This window comes from Gallinula chloropus (assembly GCF_964237585.1).
Source record: "Gallinula chloropus genome assembly, chromosome: 2".
Lineage (NCBI taxonomy): Eukaryota > Metazoa > Chordata > Aves > Gruiformes > Rallidae > Gallinula > Gallinula chloropus.
The window spans coordinates 26,232,281-26,258,343 of record NC_140086.1 but is presented as its reverse complement, the minus strand read 5'-3'; the positions used below and the strand labels follow the sequence as shown (position 1 = coordinate 26,258,343).

The 26,063-nt window shown below is 42.1% G+C and overlaps 1 protein-coding gene across 1 annotated transcript; it reads right to left on the bottom strand.

The window, feature by feature from the left end:
- CDH17 (cadherin 17) lies at nucleotides 1-24,537 on the bottom strand (the record flags this gene model as incomplete). Its single annotated transcript, XM_084280266.1, has 17 exons — nucleotides 1-113; nucleotides 3,178-3,294; nucleotides 3,395-3,511; nucleotides 5,808-6,044; nucleotides 7,147-7,277; nucleotides 9,059-9,303; nucleotides 10,366-10,557; nucleotides 11,959-12,035; nucleotides 13,252-13,467; nucleotides 14,417-14,567; nucleotides 15,418-15,549; nucleotides 17,244-17,443; nucleotides 18,120-18,278; nucleotides 18,769-18,907; nucleotides 20,938-21,075; nucleotides 21,729-21,827; nucleotides 24,493-24,537. The coding sequence occupies 17 exons, from the start codon at nucleotides 24,535-24,537 to the stop codon at nucleotides 1-3; spliced, it is 2,508 nt and encodes an 835-aa protein (XP_084136392.1).
- Between the last annotated feature and the right edge of the window lie 1,526 nt (nucleotides 24,538-26,063).

Here is a 26,063-nt window from a genome sequence, read left to right as displayed (position 1 = left end):
TTAAGCCTGAAGTCCTCTGACTTCAGAATTATCCTTTGCATCTTTCAGGTGGCTTTTTGTTTCATTTTTCTGTTTGTATTTCATGTGGAAAAACACACCCCCTACGATCAAAGCTGAAAAACAGAGAACACTCATCAGTAAAAAACTTTCTGAAAAGGTATTTCAGCAAAGGTAACATCTGTACTGCTTTACCTCTTGAACACAAGCATTATCATTGAAAAAACCTGCATATTCATTTCAGACATTCTTTCTAAAATCCTTTATGAGCTACATATACAGTGTTTTCTAGAAGTCAGAAAGCAGTAGGAATTTTGCTGTGCTCTCTGAAGCTCACCAGCTGTCCCGTAATGAAAACATCTTTAATCAGTTATCCAACAAAATTTTCACTTAAATGTAACACTACACCAAGGGCAGGATCAGACTACGACATTGTGCAGAAAAAAGTGATGTGAGAAGCTTGAAGAGAGGTGAAAAAGTTTCAGTTTGAGGGGTTTCTCTGTCAGTTGCATGATCTGAGTATGGTTTCTATTTTAAGTTGAGTTATTTTTTGTCTTTTTATCTTCAAAAGACAAACACATATGCATCACATATCCATCGGCACTTTCTCTTGCTTTAGGGGTTTGTGTGTGACAAAAGAAAATCAACACAGAACTTCGGGTTTGTTCTTTTAGGTACTGAACTTGCTCTTGGGGGCTCCTTCTATTTTCTTTTAGAACTGAAATAATGGTAACTTACATAAATTCTTGAGTTTTTTGCCTTTTATCCTCTAATTAAATCCAACTCGTTTGAATATGAGGTCTGTAATGTATTTAATTCCTTTTCTTTGATTTTTTCCATGGATCTTGCACGCTCCCTCCCTTCTCCGCAGCTGAGTCACAGTTTCCTAGTCTGGTTCTTGTGACTATCATATTCAAAAATCACACGTGTCTGAGCACTGAAGTTCCTCTTGCTTCCTAGGGGACTGGATACTATTAACAACTATCTTCACTACTTTTGGACTTATATTGATGAAAAGAATACTGAAGAAGACAGAGGATGTTACTGCAGGACCCTTCGTGTTCATCTACCAAAGCTCTTGTAAGTCCAGGGAGGTCCCTGCTGACTGGAAGCTAGCAAATGTTATTCCAATCTACAGAAAGGGTGTCAGGAAAGACCCAGAGAGCTACAGACTTGTTAGTCTAACCTCAGTTCCTGGAAAAATTATGGAGAGGATCATACTACTACAAAAGGGTACTACTGAACAGCATTTAAGGGCCAATGCAATGGTCAGGCACAGTAACATGGGTTCACAAAGGAAAAGTCCTGTTTAACTCTTCTGGTATCCTTTTATGATAAGATCACCTGCATAGTGGATGAAGAGAAGGTGGTGGATGTAGTTTTTCTGGATTTTAGTAAAGCTTTTAATGCTGTCCCTAACAGAATCCTTCTGGACAAGTTGTCCAGCTGTAGGATGAGCAGGTTCACAGCGTGTTGGGTGAAGAACTGGCTGCAGGGCAGAGCTCAACAAGTTGTAGTGAATGGGGCTGCATCTGGCTGGTGACCTGTCCCCAGTGGTGTTCCTCAGGGCTCAGTTCTAGGGCCAGCTCTGCTCAATGTATTTATCAATGATCTGGATGCAGGAGTTGAATGCACCATTAGCAATTTTGCCCATGATACCAAACTGGGAGATGCTGTTAACTCTCTTGAGTGCAAGATGGCTTACACAGAGATCTAGATAGATTGGAGCATTGGGCAATGATTAACAGGATGAAATTTAACAAGTTCAAATGCCAGATGCTACACCTGGCATGGAGTAACACTAGGCACGGGTAAAAATTGGGAGAGAAGTGTCTGGAGAGCAGCCCTGCAGAACAGGATCTGGGAGTGCTGGCCAACAGCAGAGTGTTCTGGCAGCCAAAAGGGCAAACCATGTCCTGGAGTGCATCAAACAGCATCACCAGCTGGCCAAAAGAGCTGATTATCCTGCTGTATTCAGCAGTGGTGTGGCCTCAGCTTGAGCACTGTGTGCAGTGCTGAGGCATGCAATTTAAGAATGATGTGAAGGAAGATCCTTGGAGGCATCCAGAGGAGGGCAGCTAAGCTGTTTGGTGAAAGGGCTGAAGGCATGACCTGTGAGGAGTGGCTAAGGGCTTTGGGTTTGTCTAGTTTGGAGGAGTCTGAGGGGCAGCCTCATTGCTCCCTACAGCTTCCTCAGGAGGGGTCATGGAGAGGGAGGTGCTGTTCTCTTATCCCTGGTATTAAGTGATGGGATGACTGGGAATTGTTCAAACTGTGCTCAGGGAGGTTTGACTGGTCATTAGGAAGCATGTCTTTACTGATTGGGTGGTCAAACCCTGGAACAGGCTTCCTAGAGAGGTGGTTCATGGCCTAAGCCTGTCAGTGTTTAAGAGGCTTTTGGACATCCTTAACAACATGCTTTAACTTTTGGTCAGCCCTGAATTGGGCAGGCAGTTGGACTAGTTGATCATAGTAGGTCCTTCTGACTGAAACATTCTGCTCTATTGTTCTGTTCTAGTCTAGTCTAGTCTAGTCTAGTCTAATCTAGTGTAGTCTATGCTATTCTATTCTACACCAAAAAAGATTTTGTCTTGTTTTGGAAAAGGTTTAAAGCTACTTTTTGAAGTTGCATCAGCCCAAGCCTGTAAGAACGTAACGCTCTTTGCTACTGCTTCACAATATAACTGCACTTTGTTCACTTTCATGTAAGCGCAAGTTTCCCACAGCTCAAGGCAATTCTTCATATGAAAAATGGAAAACTGTGAAGCTGAAATAGATGAATAATTGTAAGCTACAGGTACAGACATTGTAAGCATGGCAACCCTGGACGCTTCACTATTTCCATTATAATCTGGAAGCCCAAGATGGGGCTCCAGTCCCTTCTTTGACAGGAAAAAGGAAGTAGGTAGCAGTGAAGTGACCTGTGCTAATAAGTGCAGCATTTTCTTCTGTCATGGCTGCTTGCTGTGCCATCATATACGCATGCAGAAGCACAGGCCAAGGAAAGCTATTCCTGTGACCAAAAACTTACAAGTCTGCAGCAACCATGATACACAATCATGAGACGTTACCTCTTCTACTCATTCTACAACATTCATGATAGCTCTTCACCCAACAGGTGAATCGGTTTCAGAAATGCAGCCGCACCAGTTTCATATCAACCAAGGAAAAGTGACCTACCAATGACGAGCAGGACCCCAGTGAGAATCCCAACTGCCATGCCAACACTTGGCAAGGAGTGGTTATGCTCTACTTCAATAAAACACGATTTTTCACTTGAACACTTGCATACGTTTACTGCAAAAAGAAATACCATGAGGTTAATGAGAAGTTTAGTAGTCCAGCTGATCATTCAGAAGTTTAACTCTTTACATTAATAGTTCTGTGCATAGTATACCTTCAAGATTCACTTTTCTTTCCAAAGGTGGTCTTCCATTGTCATTAATTATTACTGGAACAATATACTTCTTCTGTTCAAAGTTATCATGTTTCGGAGAGAGGTAAGCATGAGTAGCTGTAAGTAGGAAATTAGATGTTCATGTCAGCATGAGAGAAATTTTACTCAATATTGATATCAGCTGTAAATGCTCTTTTTAAGGCTGCTTTGCACATGATGGTAGTTCCTGTTTTCCCCCATGTCTTCCCAGGCCACATTGGTTTGCAAACATTAAGTCAAAAGGGAGCATCTGAATGCCTAGTCTGGCCTTCAGCATAATATGGTCAGAGAAGTTGCTTCCTACTTTTTACAGCAGGCCAAATCTGATCTTGGGTAGTGTTACACTGATAGCATCACATCTAAAGCAGTAATATCCCTCCCATACTCAGAAGCCATAACCAATTTAAATTGTTCCCAAGCTGACTTAGTAGGACAGACCATCTTTCTAGTGGATGCATTTACACTGTCATATCTAAGACTCTTTAAAACTTGGAAAACTAAGACTATAACAGCCATTGGGATCAGACCAAAGGTCTATCAATGTCAGTATCTTGTCTCTAGAATAAGTGGAAATTATAATAAAAAAAACCTAGTATGTATTTTATTTTCTCCTAATGCTCTCTCAACTTTCAACCTTTTTCAGATCAGGAACTTCTTAAGCAAGATGTGATTTCTTGCTTTGAATTTGTAGAAACTTTCTATGTACAACACCTTGTGACAAGTTCCACAGTCTACTACCTCCTTCTGCCTGCAGTGGAAATAATTCCCATAACCTTCATTGGAGGCTATCACATTTGGATACTGGAAAAGAGGGCAAACTATGAACCTCTGGCCACCCTGACCATAGGATTTATGATTTTATAGACCTCTACTGTATTTTTTTCCTACTCTCTTCCAAGCTAAAAAGTAGTAGATTACTGTTTCCATATGCTTCCTTACACCAGGCTATTCCATAACTCTTATCCTTGTGCCATATCTGAACCTGTTTTCAGTTCTACTGCATCTTTTTGGTGATGGAGAGACCAGAGTTCATGATCTGAACAAATCATGGATTTATACAGGGACACAACGATGTTCTCTGATTTCTTCTCTAGTCCTTTCCTAGTAATTCCCAATATTTGGTCTGGTTTTCTGAACACTGCCGATAATTTGATCTCACATTTTCATAGAACTCCTTACAAGTCTCATTTCTAACCCACAATGGCCAGCTCAGCACCCACAATTTTACATGTGAATTTGGGAGTCCAAGGTTCATTTTAATCTTCCATTTTATAGTTCAACCAACTCTGTCTTGGAAGGATGTTCTGCAATTCTTCACATTCGGTTCCTACTCAAATAACTTTGTATAATGAGTAAACTTTGCTTCCTCATTGCACATCAAAATTTATTGAATTACGCAGGTCCTAGGCAAAAAACCCTCTGGAAAACCACACATGAACTCCTATCACTGCAAGAACTGACCATTTACTCCAACTCCTGAATTTTAAACTATTATTTGACCTTTCAAAACTTGTGCCTTTCACATTCTGGCAACCCAGCTTTCTCTAGCGGGACATTTCATCAAACGCCTTTTAGGAATTCAGACAAGTGCTATCAGCCAAGCACTTATCATAGAATTATAGAATCATAGAATCTTAGGGGTTGGAAGGGACCTCAAGAGATCATCGGGTCCAAGCCCCCTGCCAGAGCAGGCTCCCTAGCTCATATTGCACAGACAGGCATCCAGATGGGTCTTGAATATCTCCAGAGAAGGAAACTCCACCACCTCCCTGGGCAGCCTGTCCCAGGGCTCTGTGACCCTCACTGTGAAAAAGTTCTTCCCCATGTTGGTGCGGAACTTCCTGTGCTCCAACTTGCAGCCATTGCCCCTTGTCCTGTCTCCACAGAGCACTGAAATGGGGCTGGCCATTCCCCCCTCCATCCCATACTTAAGATATTTATAAACATTAATAAGGTCCCCCCTCTATGTGCTTACTGGTCCCCTTCAAAGAAGTCCAGTTTGTCAGGGAGGCATGACTTCCATTTGCATATGAAATGTCAAAAATAGTTTGCAAATTGCTCTATTTCTTTAGCAGAAGTGATTGGTATTCATTTAAGCACACAGTGCATCTTATTCTTGCATCTCTTCTCTCATAACTGCTAGTGAAATTTTAGCTTGCAATACACTAGATGTCATCTCTTGAAAAAAAATAGTGATTTTGGTTTCAAATACACATGTGCCAAGATGCATGTAATTTCTCAAAAAAACTAACATTTTTCTACACGGGCTACTGGATACACAACAGTAGGAATGAAAAGGATTCAGCATTTCTTTATATTTCCCAGAGTACTTAGAGGGCCCCATACCATTATAAGAATCATTTTATTAACTTACCGTTGACTTTTGAGATTTCCCAATCATTTTGTGCGTTCTTATCATTCGCAAGGGAAATAGTAATTGTTGAAAAGTATCGCTGCTCATCATCATCAGTAGCTTGAATGAAAGTTTTCTCTCCTCCACTGAGTGGGTAGCAGAAGAAAGTAGGATTATCCAAAACTAACCGTGGAGGATTGTCATTCACATCACTTAAGTGTAGGACCACGTTGGTTCTGGATTTTTGAGCTGCATTATCTGTAGAGTTTAACGGAATGCAAAGTTACGTGCACGTCTTGGATTTACATGCTGGATTGTTGCACTTGCAGCTATTGTATAGGTAGACATAAGACAGAGGTGGTATTCTATCTGCAGAGGCAAGGTCTTGAGGAGATCATGGCAGTTGACACCACTTTTTTAAAAAGCATGGTTTACTTACTGCCAACTCTTTCTAGCTGCAGAACAATAGCAAGTGAATGGAGGCAGATAGACCATTGTATCTAGCAAGCAGTCATAGCCATATCCAGTAAGCCGTGGCATCCAAGGTGACCAGTGCTCTTCTAAGTGTGAAACTCCCTTAAGTTTCCTATCTGTCTTTACATATAGGAAATGTAAGTAAATATTCAGTCTTGGGGCCAAGACAAGGGGCCCAAGAAGAGCTTTTGGAGCCCTGTCATTTCTCCAGGCTGTTTCTGAAGGAACAGGCCCACTCCATTTCAGTGCTCAAGGAAGCGCTCATTTTTCCTAATATACAGGAACTGCACCATTAGCCATAACAGTGGCCAGGATTATTGTTTATCTGTGTTTAATAAGGGAAATCTAGGTTTATACCTTATTCAATCAGATATAGTCCATAGTTTCTAACGCCTATTAAATGTAAATCAAGTAACAAAATCTCTCCAGATGAATTCTTTGAAAGATTCTGATGGCTGGAGCTAGGAGCCCTAAAATATTTCATCTAAGTAGTGTATCAAATTTATTCATAATAAAATTCTCTACATGGTTTCAAGTTACTCTCCAAGTATGTTTTCAGGAAGCCTAAACATACCTACAAGAAAGGCATAGAGGAAAAAGTGGCAGAAACTATTGATGCTGAAAACATGGAAGAAAACTTCTCTACGTGCGATTTGGTTCAAGCAAAGATGAGAACATATGACAACTAACTTCGAAAAAGCTATTTCAACCCTCATTATATGCAACATCATGATTTCTTTTAAGAAAGTGAAATTCTTAAGTCATACTTCTAAGGATACATCACGTACTTTTCATGGGTTTAGTCATGTGAAGTATGAAAATTCCTGATAAAGTGATAAGGGGAGGGGTTTCCTCTGTGTGTATATGTAGTTGTTTCATTACTTACTTAGCTCTGATGCAACAACATAAAATGCGTAAATTTCTTCTTGTTCTCGATCCAAAGTGGAAGCAACATATATCTGCCCAGTGGTTGAATCAATCCTCAGCCATTTCCTCACATCACCTTCTAAGGAGTATCTTTGGAAAGAAATGGGGGAAAAAAAATACATATGCTATTCTAAATCTGGGAAAATGCTGACAAAGCAAATACTCTAATTATTTTAGGCAAGTGGCTTGATTATGGTTGTACTCAAAGAGAGGGTCATTGGAAGAGTCCCAATGTTACAGCCAACCAGGAGGGACAGAGAGAGAAGGAAGGACAAAATTGTTGAGAATAAAGAGAGCAGAACTGTGGGAGCACCACTGCTCCTCCTGCCTGTAAACTGTAACTTCACCTTCCTCCTAACTTGGCTTAACTTTTGGTCCAGAGATGCACTGTTCCAACCCCATGTCCCTCTCTCGACATCATAACTCCCATGTCTAGTTTTTGATGGGGGCACAAGCCAAAGGCTGGGTGCAGGGGGAATAGTGCAGCCAAGCATCCTTTTTTGGATCAACAAGGGGTTGGGACCCCAATGCAGACTACAGTGGTCATCTGCTGTCAGTCTGGATCAGCCTGTAATTATCATTGGGGCAGCCTTGGAACAGAGAGTGCTTTAAACATCACCACATAATTGCCTTTATATTATTGTCCAAAAAACCCCCCAAGGTCTCTGGGTATTTACTTACACAAATTTAACCATGAACATATGACCCAGTTAAAGCACAGGCATTTGCTTGAGTAGATGTGACCTGACCTTCTCATTCAATGTTTTTGTTCTTTCAGTACCCCTTGCATAAAAATCAACATGCTGACATGCTTGTACATCTTTTACTTTTTATACTTTTTGTTTTATGTCCTTTAACCTATTTTTTAGCACAAATGTCATTTATGTAAATATGAATTCCTGTCATCTGTCTCTGTCACGATCCCCCAGAGTTTCTGGACTCTGTGGCTCATTTTCAAACCAGTTTGACAGAAGGCCAAACACACTAAGTTCCCAAAAGTTAGGGGAAAGTAAAAAGCCAGATGAGAAATCTCTGGGAATAAAAATCCACAGGAGGCCTAACAGTCATATTCTGTAACTCCATTAACTACTTGGTGTTTTGCTGACTTTTAGTTAAATTTCAGGATTGTTTATTTTGGGTTGATCTGTTCTTCTGTCTGACTCTACTGTGTAAGGTACATTTACACCATACAACCCAGCACTGTGCATAGATCCATGAGCTGGCAGGTACTCAAGGTGACTTGACCATACAACATGGTGCTGGGCTCCTGAATGAGCCAATTGAAGTTTTGCATCCCACTCACAAGTCTAGAAGCTGTCTTGCAGCAGAGCTTTGCCTCCGAGGCAGAAGCAGGTGGATCGTCTTTGGCAGTTGGAGAAGAAAACAAACAAATTGTTGATTACAGACTTGGGTGTCACTACAGGTTGTGTGTTTTGGTGAAGAAAAAGCCCTGTGCGTTTGCTTGTATGACATGAAAAGCAGATACTGTCCGCCTGGTTCCAACAAGTACGTAGTATATGCTTCATTCGTTAACGGCATTATGGGTATGGAAGCCCAGTTATCCTCAGACCGGCTCTGCCTTTTCCTGGGAGACATTTATTTGACTTCTTCCCTTTTATTTTCCTAGTTCAAGGGCTTCACTGGATGATGCTTGTGACAGAACAGAGAGTAAGCTGATGAGAAAGGCACTGCCTAGAAGTCTGCTGCAGGCAGTGTCATTGGCCACCGCCACACCACACCTCTACTTTCTACTGGGAGATGAGACTTTTGTAACCTGTACGCCAAATATTGGAATAGTGTTGCTTGTACCCCTTTTAGAACAATTTTCTAATTCCTAAATTCAATAGATAAAACATGGTCACTCTTTTTACCGTACAGTATCCCCTTCAGGATCGTAGGCCTCCACTGTCATGATCAGGGTATTGACAGCGATGTCTTCAGACACTTCTTCTTTGTAAAGTGACTTTTGGAAAACAGGTGGCTCATCCACATTTGTTACAAAAACTTTAAATAAGGTAAGGGAGCTTGCGTTGTACTCCACATCTGACACCAGTGGTTCGGGGTTTGTGGCATTGATCACTAGGTTGTACTCCGGAGCTGTTTCAAAATCAAGAGCCTGGATAAATTAAAAATAAAAAGGTGCTTTAAGCAACAGCCTCATTGCCACAGGGAGCTCCCATGGGAAAAACACAAAGTCCCCCTTTTCTCGAGGAGGACTGCATCCCTGATACAGGCCAAAAAAAGGGAGAGCAAAACGATGCTGGGAATGGTCAGTCTAAATGAAACCATATGCCTGTTTGGAAGCCTCCTCAGCAACTGCATTTCCTAATAATGTTGCCACCTGCCTGCCGAAGTTTAATAACTATATCCTGTTTACAGCAAAAGTATTTATAATCTGTATGAGAAGGCCTTGTGTGACCTTCAGGTGACAAAAATCATGTGAGGTTTGTTACACTGCCAAGTTTCTCACAATTGCCTCTTTGGGAAGAAAATGACTCTGTGGTTGAGCCTGAAGATGATCCACCAAATGGTGGCATCTGCCTGACCTTGGCCTGGTTGGGAACAGGTGAACTGGATGCAAGCAACATGTCACCCCTTGGAAAAGGAATGGTAGGTTTTCTGGACCTAGGTCCTTGGCTGACCTTGGCTTTACCTCATTTAATGTTTGCCTTAGCAGGAACAGACTGCCTCTCTATCCTGATGTAGTCTCACTGGCATCTCCCATTGCAAAAGCCACCAATGGCCTGGATCACCAGCAAGGAAGATCTGCCCGGTGACAGACCACCACCATGACCACAGCCCATGGAAGCATTTAGCTAGTACAAATTCACTCAAATAATGCCATTCTTTTTTTCTTTATGATGCATAAAGACCTACTTCATGGGCAAGAGCTGCTCTGCTGGAGAAAGGGCCAGCTGCAGAGCCAGTGGAGGGACCTGCTGGATGGTGGGCGAGGGACAGCAAAGGCAGGAAGACAGGTGTGTGTGCCCGAGCACTGCACAAGAGACAGCACCTGAGCATGAGAGTGGGATTTCCTGCTTTCTGCACCATGCTCAGGCATTCCTCACCCCACCACCAGCCAATAACCCCCTCAAATCCTCATCAGGGAAGTTAATGTTTATGACAAATACATATATATGTGTATATAGGAAGAAGAAAAATAAACCCATTTATTCACCTTGTTAATCTTGACAAACCCTCGGTTTGTTTTGGGATCTGTTTCTATGATGAAACTGTTGTTTGGATCTCCTTCCTTCACTTGGTAAATGATGTGGGAGCTGCCTGTGTCAGGCTCATCTCCATCGGTAGCTTGAATTTCTAGTATCACTGTCCCTATAGGAACATTTTCTGCAAGTGTCACATTGTGATACTGAGGAGAGAAAGATCATTGAAACATGACATACCAAGCACCATCTGCAGATAAAAACCTGAGCACTTCAATAAGCTTGAGACCCACAAGCACAGATGCATTTTAACCCACAGCAACCCTGTGAGGGAGGGATGCTGTGGGTACACTTATTAGTAGAGACATACCCAGGTTAGACAGACATACAAAAGCACTAGTGAAGTACCTTGCAGCAGTACAGGTGAGTTACCTTGTTGTCCAGGGAACACAGAGCTGTAAGACAGACACTAGAGCCTCTGCAAAGTTGCTATATCCCCTTTTTAATCCATACACTTATCAAAAGTGATGAGATCTCTGTCACTGGGTATGCTACTAGTATAGCAACAACTCCACATTCACACAGTGCTCACAGCTGTAGGGACAGTGCAGCTCCTCTGTACCCAGTGAGCACCCTAGACACTAAGCATTAAATATTTAATTGCTCCATGCACCATAGTTGCCACATTAGCATTGCAGCTCCATTTACTATGTTTCATCTGTGCCCTGATCCAGCAGTCTCATCTTGGGACCAGGTCCTGGACTGAAAACTTGAGGTGAGAAAGTCAACAGCTTGCTATGTAGGCATCTAGTCTGAGTGTGTGCAACGTCCTGTTACCATCAAGAGAGAGCTAAGCGAGGCACTCAGCAAAGCCCCAAAACCAACCCAACTTCTCCAAGAGGACACCTACATCTGATGTGTCAGGTGTGAGCCTACTGCCCACACTGCCTACAAGTATGGTGGGAGATTAGACACATAAATGTAGACACTGCAATGTCTGCAGGGATGCTTGGGCCAGCAGAAAAAGTCACAGAAGATCTGCAAGTATTTCCAGATGCGAGCACCTCTACTAGAGGAAGAGACAGGAGCCTGACTCCCATTCTGGAACCAAGGGCGAGCAGGTATGGGTTTGGGCATTGGATCACTGGACCTCAGCATCTGGTTAAAGCAAATAGAGCCTTTGATGTCCATTCACCTTCTGGCTTTTCCACATACACTAATATTGTGTTTGGAAGGGAACTTGGGAGACGTTAAATTTTTTCCATTTAGCTATTTTAATTAATTTTAAAGCCTTTTCTTCTCCCTTTCCCTACAGAGCTTGCTTTTTTGGAATAAACTAATAGAATCATTTCTTTCTGTACACATAGTTTTCCACTGAGCAAATTACCTTATATTTGGGAATTACCTGTGATTCAGTCCCACAGTCCACTGTCTAGATAGAGCTTCTGTAGAGTCTTTGCAGCAATACCTTGTCTTTATTTTCACTAGTGAATTGCTGTTACTTGTTCTATAAATAGTTTCCCTTTGACATCCTATACACATTGAACATATGTTTCAACATTTGTCTAAAGTTATTGGGACATCAAAAAAGGTGTTAAAGTACTTACATCTGATATTTCAAAGACAGGAATCTGATCATTGATGTCGATGACGTGTATTTGCACATCACAGATTGTTTCGAATACTGCGTGAAAAGAGAACAAACAACGTCACAGCAACCCTTCTGCTGAAAATACCTTCACTCCAAAGGGTTCATTGTGAGCAAAATCTGAACAAAGTCCTGCTGTCATAAGAAGCATTTGAGCTTCAATATCTCTTAGTGACAGTCTCACTCTCTATCCTACTATTTACCTTCCCAATTTCTTCAGCATTGTTTCATTTCCCTCACTTTTTTTAACCATATCCCTTTACCAGGACAATGATAGCTCTGTATTGTGTTAGCTTTCTCAATATAATTTCTGTATGTCAAAAAGTAAGCACCAGGTTGTTACACTACCTTGTCCTCTTGGTGGGTCATCGGGTAGCACCCTCATTTTCATTACAGCCAGACATAAGCTTCAGATCACCTAAGCGCTACCTGAGCAGGGGCACCTAGAGCAATGTGAGTTTGTGGTTCTGAAAGCACATTCCATTTGGTCATAGCTGGATTTTAGTGGTTTATGGACATGCTTCATGAGCTGAAATTTAAGGAATATTCTAAACAAAACTGTTTGTATGGAATTCAAATTAGCATCCAAAACAAATCACCAGATTCTCCCTCTGCAAGGTTTTCATATAATTTGCCTAAATGATGCTGTTTCGTTTACAGACATGTCACAATGCTTTCTTTACATGCCAGTTCCTCCATCCACAAGTTTTGCCTGACTATAAGGACTCCAGCACAAAGCTTTCAACTCTAGTTTGGAGTTTGATTTCCTTTCCATTCAGTGAACCACAAAGGCCTCCTGTGAACTCACATAATGGACAAGATTCTTTTAAAAGATTAATGTCAGCACTTAATCTTTTAAAATACATTATCTGGACTCTCTGAGCAGCTGTGTTTGATTATTTTTTTTTTTCAGTGAGTGCCTTTAAAAGACTTTTCAGGGAAAAACTCAATCATGATCTCTTCATTATTGTTTTTTCCCCTGTGGAAGGAAATCTCTTACTGGAGTACTTGTTAACAAGCTTGACAATTTATCCACATTCTGCCCTAGAGCTGGTTTCCTTCCTTACTTGCACTATGAATTATGATTAACCTCCCTGCATCTCAAGAACAAGGCAGTACCACACCAGCAGAAACCAGCTCTCAGTGCTGTCCAGTGAATCCCCCAAGTCTCCTCTTATCCATCGCACACTGAGCATGGGGAATACTAGTGTGAACAAAATTATTCTGATACATAACAGCACGCATTACACACCTGCATCTGTCACCAGCACCGTCAAGTTATAGATGGATGCAGTTTGCTTGTTTAATGAACGGCCAGTTAACTGCAAAATCCCAGTGTCTTGCTGGATAAAGAACACATTGCTTGCAGGAATTTCAGGAACCTGGCTTTTGATTTTGAACCGCAGATAAGAGTTAAGGGTGTTCTCCTTGTCCATGTCCGAAGCAAACACGGTGCCAATATTACTTCCTGTGGCAGAGGAGAGACCAGTATCAGTCAGATAATGCAGCGGTCCTGTTCCTCCACAAAGGTGCATATCGACAACAGTGATATCAATGTAAAGAGTAGAGAGATGACAAAAACACAGCTGTGTGCAAACCACTGCAATGGACACAATCATTTGACTTCTGGGAGTTTTTCCTTTAGCATCCCAATTCATCTTTGGATCAGAAGTGACTGGAACAACAGACACTTCAGTCTTGAAACCAAATACCTGATGTCAAGACTTAGGGACAGATTTCAATAATGGTCCAAAAGCGACAGATGATAGGGTGAGGGGGAATGGGCTCAAGCTGCACCAGGGCAGGTTCCAGTTGGACACTGGGAAAACATTGTTCACCAGAAGAGTTACTGGGCATTGGAACAGGCTGCCCAGGGAGGTGGTTGAGTCACCGCCCCTGGATGTGTTTAAAAAACAAGTAGATGAGGTGCTCAGGGACATGGTTTAGTAGATATTGGACTCCATGATCTCAAAGGTCTTTTCTGACCTAGTGATTCTGGGATTCTGTCCATTGAAGTTAAAGACAGCATGCTGGAGGAGCACCTAGATGAGGGAAAATGGGCTGGTGGCACATATAGAGCAGTATTTCTTGTATTAGCAATGAAAGGGGTGTTGTTCTTTTTATGTTATAAGCAGTTGTCCAAAATTGTGGTTGTGGGAAAATTGTGGGAAAATGCAAATTTGTATTTTCAATGGAACAGCACTTTTTAAGTAACAGCCCCAAGTCTGTCCTTCTCAGGTTATTGAAATCCTTTCCACATGAATTATTGAAGTGAAAACAACAGGGCTATTTGCACAGGAAAACATTTCTCTAGGAGAGCTCTTTAAGATCAGAATTTCTACCTTTATTTGCACCCAGCTGGAAATAATAACAGCACTAGGATGATGTGTATAAATGAGTAGAAGCTGTTTGCTTACCTCCACCTTCATTTTCTTGAACTTCAATTACAGTGAGGTCCTGCTGGCACACAGGAGGATTGTCATTAATGTCTTCCACAATAATATGAATTTGCAGAGGCTTGTCCACCAGTTCTCCTTCATCATCTTTTGTGATCGCAAAGAAAGTGTACTGCAATATGAATATTGAGATTAGATGTGTTGATTGTTCCCTGTGACAACATTTTACATTTAAATGTATATCTATGGGAGCATTCTGTGCTAACAAAATATCCTCTCGTGTTTGTTCAGTATTTTCACTCTGATTCAGAACTCTTCCATCACCCCTTAATGCCTGAGGTCTGAGTTCTCAAAAGAATTTGAACATCCTGAATACTTCACTGTACTGCAAATTTGCTCTCCAAACATTTAAGAAAAGCAGAAATATCTCATTTTTGTCACTGCAAATTTATCTGTCACATACAGAGATGGGATTCCTCCAGCAGATCTGATTCAGAGCCTACTCTGTGCCCAAATTTCCTCCAAGAACAAAAGGGGTGAGAAGGTTTTCTGTCTAAAAGATGGGCAACTTCAGGGTAACTTTACAGCTGGAACTGCAAGTTAAACTCTGCCATGGAGAGATCTCTGAGGGTCCTGGAATCTGGAGTAGATCTGAAGCATCCAAATCTCCTGCCCTCCACAAATGCCACTGCCTACCTTGTGCTCATGCACCTACAATCCTACCATCGTGGTTCCGTCTTGTACATTACATTTATGCTGGGAACAGTGGTTGCTACTGCCAGACCCAAGGAAAAATGTGGGGAACCAAACTGAATGCTGTTTGCAGTAATAGATGAACATGTTTTACATCTATCAAGTCATGACTAAGTAGAAAAGACAAGAAATTAAGCTTTTATTTTTCCCCCCACTCCCCGTCCTTTCTATTGAGCTTTCTCATGTTTACTCCCACACCAATGATCAGGTTCTTGCTATGATCTTGCTTGTTGAGAGAACAAGCAGTGAGGTTTTATGTGTTTACTTACAGTTTCCCTTTCTTCCCTGTCCAAAGGTTCGGTCACATAAATAAACCCGTTTTGATCGATGGAAAATGGGAGCCTGGGCAGCTTTTCTTTTTCAAAAAGATCATAAATTACATCTGGTTCATTTGATTGCACCTAAAACCACAAAAATAAGTCAGGATAGGAAGTCAGAAGTGTAGACTGAGATTTAACAGGGATTGTTTCTGGACCACAAGCAGAAAAGATTGCATTCCTGATAGCTTCATAAAGCAGAAAATTAACTGTTTGGCAGGCTCTTGGGATGAGCTGCAGAAAATCAGACTGATAATCCTCTGCTGCTCTCTGAATTTTTGTGGTGAAGCCATTTTACCTCAGTTTCTCCAGCTGTCCAGATGGGTTATTACATGTATCTTTTTTGGAAGGGTTTTGGGATGTGGAGCTAAACAGCAATACATATGAAGAAAGCATTATATGTAGCTGAATGTCTTGACATTCATTTATTCAATCTCCTTACACCATCTATTCCTGCCTGTTGTTTTGGTTTATCTAATTCGGAGATGAGGGACACTAAAGCAAATATTCTGTACCTGTCTGCACATAGCTGTGTGAATGCTCTTTAAGTGCATCAAAGCCCATGATGAAGGATCTTTAGTGGGGTGCTTCAAGTTTAAAACGCAATGCAGTAAACAGACTGCCAAATTAATGAAGGAGTCAGTATTACTGTTTATGTTTTATACACTATAGCAGCAACTGCATTTCATTTTCCCCCGGACAGAATCAACATGTCATTGTTTGGCACATGAAATTTATATACAAGTGACCCCAGAACGGGAGCACTGTTGCATGTTAGGTTTTATTCCACCTGTTTTCACTCTGGACATCCCCAGGCTGTCACTGAGGCCAGGGAGAATAGGACCAAGTCAGTTACGCTTGCAAACAGGATCCAAGGAATCCTGCCATGCCCAAAGGATGACAGCATGGGGGATGTCAGTGCCAAGGCATTTTTCAAAAAGTCAAACATTTGTGAAAGGCTGCTGGCTTATTAGTTAATATTTACTGATGTGTATATCGCTATTGGTCTGCAGTTACTGGCAAAATATTTTACATTTGCATTGTGAAAAGAGGAATGCCATGGGAATGCAGGATGCTGAAGGAGGGAATTTCAGCCCTCTGTGGGTTCTTTAGATATAGCAGGTGTGCTGCATCACATGAAACTGGACCCTGAGTGCAGGGGACTGCCCACAGCTTGGTGACAGTATCGCTGGACCCCTACCAGGCTCTTCTGCAGATGGAAGATACTGACCTTAAAATAACCTTCAATAGGTTAGCTTGTGGTTTGCCCAAAGCGTGGGGGCTGGAAGTGCTCAAGGAAGCTCACAAGGAGAGAAACTCCAGAGGCACCAAACTGCCACGTGTCTGTCTGTGAGCTTCCTTGGGGTGTCTCAAGAGCTTTATCTTTCACATTGTGTCAAATAGCCTTGTAAAACACCCTTTTTCTTCCAGTCATTACACTGTGACAAACTCTAAATTTCCTCTTTCCATGGGATATTCTCATACACAGGCTGTGCTAACAGCCTCTCCAAACTGAAGGGCAAAGTCCAGTCACCATAATGCTTGTATTGACTGTATCTTTGTCACTTTCAAACCATTAACTTTCATACCAACAATAAGTTAATGAGATCTGCACTAATGATTATTTCCAAATGACACAACAGATAACACGCAAAAAAAAAATAACTGGAAGATGCCAAAGTCCTTCTGAATAACCTAGTGTTGAGTGCAGTAGAGGCACCATTACAGTTAGAGTAAGACTCTGGCAGCAAGGAGACGTGTAGGGAGCATGAGCTTACCTGGCTGATATTGACAGGGTGAACCTGGGTTGAGTTTTCTGTGATGTGGATGGTGGCAGGAGCTTTCCACAGGCTCTCTTTCACAGTGATGATCACATCAGCACTGGCAGTGAAACCATTTGTTGTCATCCCTGCCATGTCCCTCACAGCAACAACAAGCGTGAAGCTGTCTTGCTGTTGAGGATCTAAGTAATAAGAGCCTAGATACAGAGCAAAGATTTGAGTGAAATGAAGCAGATACTGTTCATCTTCCCATTGCCTCCTACAGGAACCATGCCTCTTGTTCTGCTCCAGGCTCACACTTTGGGTGGCCTCTGTGCCAAATGTCAGCAGGATGTTTCATCTGGCTTCTCTGAGCAATGCAGCACATCATCACATGTATATAATCATATTAGACCTCTGTGCTGTGGTCTCATGTTGTGCAGATGCACCACTGAACCGCCCTCCCTCTAGATAGGCACTTGTTCATCTAGCAGAAGGGGCAGGTTTTTTAAAACATCACAGTTTACTTGAGATCACATGGGTGGCTGAGTTTTCTCTGTATTATTTTTGTTACTGCTTTTGGTTTTCTAGATTTCAAGGAAGAGAATTAATCCCAAGAGATGACTCGATGTAGTCCTTAGGGCCAGAGGATCTACCTCTCTTCTCATTGTGCTTTTAGATCCCAATCTCCATTTCTGTTAGTCTCATTTGAATTTGGTGGGGGACAAGACAAATCCCCCTAAAACAGAGCCTCAGTGGAGTATGCCCCACTGACCACCTTAGTTCAGAATTTAATATCAGAGCTACGTTGCTGTTTTGTTCCTATGTACACCCAGGAATTCAAGCTGCTTTATTTTGCTTTTTTCTTTTACAAACAAGAATCGTTTTACATACCCGCCTTACTCACTGAGATTGCTCCAGTTGCACTATCGATCTGGAAAAGCATATCTGCATAAGGCTTGGGAAAATGATGGAGAATGCTGTATGCCAGCTTTCCATGGGGAGTTGTAGGATCATCGCGGTCAGTGGCATGAACGTACATGAAGGGCTTGCCTGTTCAGATTAGAGAAGAAGCAGCGGGGTAACTGTAGTCCTTGATCTAAGACTCTTAAATACTAAGGTTTAGCCCATATTCCAAGAAGCATCAGTCCCAGTAAACACATACCCCATAGCTACACTGGCATTTAACTTCACTGTCGTGCAAAGACTTACATATTTTGGCATTTCCTTTCTGTATAGTCTTCGACAATCTTTAATATCTTTCTATCTTAGGGTTATTTTTCAGTGCAATGAAGAGGGCAGCAGTATTTGCCTGATAAGTATATTTGCAAAGCAACAAGTACTTTGAAATATTTCTGATTACGCTCATCCCTTTACCCTCTTTGCCCTTCCATTATCTTATACATGCTTGTATACTTATTTTGTACAATCCTTTGGAAGATCTTTTTCAGCTTGTCTAAGTATAGCACCCACTTTATCCTCTTGTATAGCTGATCTAACTAGCTTCCTAGACACTAAAATATTTAATTATTATAACGATTACCTGGACGGGAGTTCTGTCTCACTACTCCAGTATACAACTTCTGGTCAAATTCTGGTGGGTTGTCATTGATATCCTCCACACGTATTGTAACAGTGTAGGGACCTTTCACTACATTTCCCTTTTCATCCAGTCCTTCCACCTTGATTTGGAAAAAGGAAGGAGTAGCAAATAAATATTTTAATGTAGATAAATTAAAAGATACAAATGAACATCAGGTCATGAAATGCCAAACCATTCCTACTGTAACACAAATCTGGTGGGAGCCATCACTGAGTGGCTTCATCTACAAAGACAAATTTACCACAGTAGCTCACTGACAATAATTCTCCACAGTGTATAATGCCATCAAACCAAAATGCACTACTGCTTCTGATGACACTTTTCAGAAGGCAATTTTTCACTTCCAGTCTCAGCAGACCACTTGTATTCTTACACAGCTTGGACTTCATGCTTTTCTTTAAATCGAAATAGATACTTTCTAAAGAACAAGGGGAAAAACCAACCAGTGGATTTCAGTGTGCTATTGTAGCAACCAGAAAAATAGGCTGGTCTAAGCATTTGTAAAGAAAACTTCATTCTTAATTCTGATTGCATTTTTTGTTCCAAACAATTTGACTTCTTCTTTGACTTCAAAGCACCAAGTATATGTCTGTCAGACTTTATTTTGTTTGCACATAATAGATCAAATCATGATTACTTATTCCTAACTGAGTATAATTTTTCAGTTCTATCATCACTTTTCTGTAAAGGATTCCCAAGTTTAGGGTTAGTAATATCTGGGGCTATAAAATTATCCTCTCTAATACCAGTCCAAGGGAGATTTAGGATTGAGGACATGAAACCATTAAACCTGAGGTGCTAGACTTTAAGATAGATAAGGCTAACTAAAAAATCATCATGTAGTTTGTTCAGATATTGATCCCCTGACCATCATCTTCTCAGTTGCTAGTGTCTTGAAAAAGACAATACTGGTTTTGACACAGAATAAGAGCACAAAGTTATATTGAGACCAAAAAGATGGCCTACCCACTATCTCACTCCTAACACTGTTTATGATGAGATCTTTATGAAGAGTATAATAACAAGACAAGCAGACAGTTCTCTGTCCTCTAATAGCCTCCAACAGTTTTCTGCTGTTACCTAACAGAGTTTAGATCTGTGCCCCTTTGCCTAAAAGTCATTTTTTCACACCAGTTGTCACTAAACAGATTACAATCTTGCGAAGTAGATTGCAAGTAGATCCAGCCATACAATTCAGCCTATCAGTCTTCAGGGATAACAAGTTAATCTCTTTCATGAGGCCAGATTTCACTTCTAGTCAAGTGTCCTTCTCACATTGGCAGAATTAAAGGATTGCTGTGGGCATCAGGCTAATTTTTATTTCTCAACATAAACTTCTGTCCTGGGTTTAGCTAGGATAGAGTTAATTTTCTTTCTAGCAGCTGGTGTAGTGCGGTGCTTGGGAGTTAGGATGAAAGCAGTGCTGATAACACACACATGTTTAGTTGTTGCCAAGCAGTCAAGGACTTTTCAGTTGTTTACACTGCCCTGCCAATCAGAAGGAGAGGGGCACCCATGAAGTTGGGAGGGGACCTAGCCAGGACAGGTGACCCAAACTGGCCAAAAAGGGCATTACATGCCAATTACATTACGTCAGCATAAAGGAGGGCTGGTGGGGGAGCAGTGCACAGCTCCAGGACATGTGGTTTGTGGGATGTCCAGCTTTGGGCTGAGCTGCATGGCCTGAGTTGTGCAGTTTAGTGAGAAATTGCATTGTGTGTCACCAGTTTTGCATATTTCGCTATAAAGTCCTGTTATTGTCATTTCTCCCTCCCTCTGCCGTCCATGTAAATGGTCCTTACTACAACCCACAAGGTCTGTCTTTTTGTTTTGTTTCGTTTTCATTTACCCCTTTCTTTCCACCCTTCGCGAGAGACCGGCTGTGTGGTGCTCAGCTGCCAGCTGGGGCAAAACCACACCTTCCTGTGCGAAGTCATTCCCAACTATAAACCCACACAACTTTCAGCAAAGCTCTATATTAGAAAAGAAAAAGCTGTCTGTAAACAGACAAAAACATTTGAATTTTTTAAAATTCCCCACTAATTGTGGGTTTACCAAAAAGGGTAAATATGAATAACCTTCCCTACCCATTTTTTGTTGAGTTTTTACCTGCAGCCTGTGCACTGGTTTGGCCTCCCAGTCCAGAGACCCGTTGAGATACAGAACGCCTGTCTTTGGCACAATGTCAATTATTCCATCTTTATCACCCGTCAATCTGAAACTCACAGCCGGTGGCTCGGATATGAACTAGAGTGAGGAAAAAACAGAGGGAAAATCATCTTATTTTCAGCATTTTTACCACAATCTAAATAATATAATGCTTTTGTGTCTTCTACGTTCTATTGCCAACCGTGTGCTTGGCTGGGGCAATGCTATTCCAAGAGTCTGGTCAAAAATATCTGCTCTTTTCTGATCCTCAACAGAGGAGCTTTCACAGTATTCCCTGAATGCTGCAGGAAATCCCAACTGTGGTTTCTTTCCAAAGCAAACGTCTGCTCAGGACAGGGCTTTGTCTGAGCACAGGAATGGAAAAAAATTACACACATCTTCCATTTGCCTGGGAGCTGGATCTGTCCCTTTGTGGTTACAACTTTGGGAAGAAAACCTCAGAACTGAAAGAAAATGATGATACAAGTTACATTGAAACCCTTTCTCTAGGAATTGACTTCATTAATCCCTGTCTTATGATATCCTCTTAAAATGTGTTTGAGAGAAGGGATTTTCTCTTGTTTTTTGAATATAGACTCTTAAATTCCCATTTACAGGATGTCAAAGTTAATTTCAGATCCTCTCAGGAGACTGTTCTTCCCACCAGCGTAGACGACAACACTGCCTTTGAGGTCACTGTGTGTAAACCATTGGGGTTTTTGACCAGAGTGAATACTGAGACACTTGATTACCTGGTAAATGATGCTCATTTTCCCTCCTTCTGGAACAGAGAACTCTATGTCCTTCAGAGGCCCAGCTACATGCAGATCCTCCAAATTCTGGCACATAGCCTGTGAGGGACAAAAAGGGATGGAGGAAAGCAGCTGAGGGATGTATGCTGTCACCATGTACAAACAGCACCTCTCCATCATTGAGCTTCTTGCAAGTAGCGTCATAGACAAGATGGTTGCCTGCACTGAACATCTCTGGGTTCTTTAGTACACATCCATTTTTAAAAGCAGCATTATTTATTAATTAATTTGAAAACAAGCATTTGGGCCTTGTCCTTTTCTAAGCATTACATAATTAAATGAGATTTGATCTATTTTCAAGAGCAAACAGAATTCTCAAAGAGCTGAGCGTAGACTGAGAGCAAGAGAAAACTCATACGAGCATTTCTGGATCACACCCATGTCCTCTGCTGAACCAGTCACATCCCTGCCAGGAGCCACACAGTCCTGTGGCCACAAGGAAGAATTGGGGCTGCACCCCTTGTATTTTTACTCAATTAATCCAAACCTTTTTTTTTTTTTTTGTAAAGGAAAAAGGTGGAGCTCCCCAGGTCTCCTACCCCACCACCCTCAGCACCTCGGTGAACTGGGCAAGCTGCTCAGGCCCTGTGCCTTCACACCAGTTACATGTGAACGTGAACTGCAGCCAGAGCAAGCACATCTTGCTGATCTCTGGCTTCTACCCCACAGCAAAAATGCCATGTCAGTCTGTGTCAGCCTCTGTTTTCTCTGTAATGCCTGGCAATGCCTTCACACGCCGCTTGTTCTGGCAATCTTTTTAATGAGTTTTATAACCACCCCCCAACTAGTGCCAAAAAGGTTCCAGACAGACACCTGCCCTAATGTTTCAGGGCTGTTCTTGTTTTCAAACAAAAAAAAGTAAAGCAAAAATCAGCCTCCTAGAGCAGCCCTTGCACACAAGACAATTTAGCCTATGGTTTAGGTAATCTACCTAATTTTTTTCAAAGGCAAGACCAAAATGCCTTAAACACCTACCCTTCTCTCCATGTCACCCTCCTCTTGCCAATGTTGAGAGCTGCCTGCCAGAATTAGGGCTCCATGATTTGGCTGCACATGTAAAACACCCTTTCTTCCCATGTAAATGACTTTATGGATTTGGGGTCTTACTGCCACCCTGTCCATCACCCCATGGAGCTGGGCTCCGGGAATGCGCATTCTCTTCTGCATGACTTTTCCCCTGGATTTGGTCCTAGTGCTGCTGGGACAGCGATTCAGCCTCCCACAGAAAAGCACAGATTACATATTACCAGGGGAAAACTTAATTCTGGGTATGACAAAAACATAGCTAAGTTCCATGCAACTTACCCTAAAGCACTGGTCTGTGTGTGTGTGTTTGTGTGTGTGTGTGTCACAAGTGGTGACTGAATAACATCAGATTCTGCTTAATAACAGCCAGAGATCCTGCTCTCCTTGCCTACGAGGGTTTGTAACTCTTTTTACAAAAAGGAAAGCTAAAATATTATGAGAACTAGGTAAGGAGGAGGGATGCTAGTGAACACTAATGACAGTAGAAATATGTAAAAAAAAAAAAGCAATGTAATAGGTTCACATACCAGGAAAGACTACACTACTTTACAGCTACCCGTTAATGGTTTTGCTAAATGCTGACTGATGGCCTCTGCCAGGGACAGGGACCCCAGGTCTGACCTGCTACATCCGTTCCTGTGTCATACTGGTGGGCACCACCCAGCTCTGGGAGGTTCTTCCCAGGGCCATTTTGCTTGGTCATTGGTTCCTTGCTGTGGAGGAACAAAGGCTGACACCATAAACCCCAATGAGTGCAAAGTGCAGGCTGTGAAGCAAGTAAGAGATATCTCTTCCTGTTGATTAAAATTACTTTATGTGGACCATAAATATTTCCAAATGTATGTCTACAGGATGAATCACTACTCAGGGACCTGAAGGGGAAAAATGTTTTCTCCTTGGCTCATATCTGGCTGGCCTCCCTTTTAAAGATGGCTGTAACATCTTGACACTGCCAAGCCCAGCACCTTTTGAAATGGTAAGTAAAAACGTGGTACTTGTTACTGTACATCAACTCCCCCCTCCCCCAAAGTCCATGTATTTTGAGGCTTTTTATTTTTCATAGGCTTTAATTTTACTTCCTTTTTATCTTTCCTGTTAATTTCAACTCTAAAGTAGAAGCCATCACTGTAGTCTTTACAAACATCAGTAAATCTATTTTAACTGATGAGGTCCATAAATAGCACAACTAATACATCTCAGTTCCAGAAAGTCTTCAGAAAAGGGATTTACATAGATGGAATAATGAGGATAAACAATCAATACACATGGTTTAAACTATATGCTATTATATGTCTTAGAATACATTTAATATGTCAGCACATGGATGGGGTTAAATACACATGAACAGGACGATTTGTTGTAGCATTTCAAAATCTTTTCTAGTATCAAATCCACTTTCAGGAAAAAGTAGTATCTAAGAGGAACTACAAAAAGCAAAATAGGTGAAATGTTTTCTTCTAGGCTTTCTGAAGTACACACTGTCACATCTTAGCTTTTGGTCGTGGTGGCACACACGTGTCAGGGCCTCACTCCCACACTCAGGGCTACAGCCACTCTGCCAGCACACAATGCCAACCTGAACCTGCAGACTGGGATGCCCCACAGGTTAGAGCTCAGAGTCTCGCAGGCAACCTTTGCTGTTTGCTCCCAGATAAATGAAGGAAAAGCTGTTACTCACCAAGTGAATGACAAGCAGAAATTGAAGTCCACACAGCTTAAACATACTGGAATACTCTTTGCTTCAGCTCCTATAAAGAAGAAGTGATAGTCACTTTAACCCCACAGACATGGCCCAATCTATTTGCACATAAAGGCTACAGCTAAGCTTTCCCTAAGTGGTACAGAGAGCAGTTGAAGAGTGAGCTCTGAAGGACCGGGTGCAGCTCTGCCCGTGGGAGGCAAGACTGTTGGTGTCACTGGGCTGGGCCAGGAAGGTTGTCCTATCAGGTCCAGGATGTGCCACATGCTAGGAGACCCTCAAACAGCCACCGGAGACTGAAAACTGCACAAAAGTTCCAACCACACAATATCACCATGGCAGGGATTCTATGACGTGAACACCCTATTTTCATTGCTGCTTTACTGACAGAAAAAAACCCATTAAATTACACAGGAAACTATAAACCATTGAAAAGGCCTTGAATTCCGAAGCTGCTGTGTGACGGTTACAGGTTAACCATAGCTTCTTAGTGCAGCAGAAGAAAGTGGAGGTATCTGCACCCCTTTAAGCAACACGGCTACTGGGTTCCAAGAAGCACTGCCTGCCTTTAATTTCAAAACTACACTGAGTACACACTGCTGTGACTGTTATATCCTTCTTGATAATAGATGGATTCCTCAAAAATGACATCTCACTTTCTCACTACTTCTAGATTTTAACAAAAAGGACTAGGCCAGTTCCGGAGAGAGAAGCCAGCTGCCATCTTCAATAGTGTTTTCTGTTATGAAAAGGGGACCTGTGATGATAGATACTGCCTCTCACATTGCTGTTCTCTCCAGCAGTCATTTTAGGATGTGCTACAGAACTTTATTTTGCAAATCCCATTCCGAGCAGGGTCTTACTGTGTGTGCAGTTATGACCTTTGAAATTATTGGGTTCTTTCCTTGGGCTGGACCTAGCTCAGTGGGAGCTTGAAGAAAATAAAATTATGTTCCTTGGAAACCAGAATTGATCAGGAAAAGCATTAAATTTTCCAGGAAACAAAGGCTGAAGGAAAATTCCAGTAGCTGCCTGGCAGTGATGCCTGCTGAGAGGGTCCCTCTCTGCCCTGCCTGCAGCCAGGGGAGCTGGGGCCTGGCACAGGCAAGACAGGGGGTAGAAAAGATACTTTGAACATCCTGGGAAGACACTTTGGACAAAGTGAAGTTCAACAAAAGCAAGTGTAAAGTCTTGCACCTGGGAAGGAACAACCGTTTGTATCAATACAGGCTGGGGGATGACCTGCTGGAGAAGAGCTCTGTGGAGAAGGACCTGGGGGGCCTGGTTGATGACAGGTTGACCATGAGCCAGCAGTGTGCCCTGGTGGCTAAGAGAGCCAATGGGATCCTGGGGTGCATCAGGAGGAGTGTGGCCAGCAGGTCAAAGGAGGTGATCCTCCCCCTCTACTCTGCCCTGGTCAGGCCCTACCTGGAGTACTGTGTCCAGTTCTGTGCTTCTTGGTATAAAAAGGACAGGGATCTCCTGGAGAGAGCCCAGAGAAGGGCTACAAAGATGCTGAAGGGCCTGGAGCATCTCCTCTATGAGGAAAG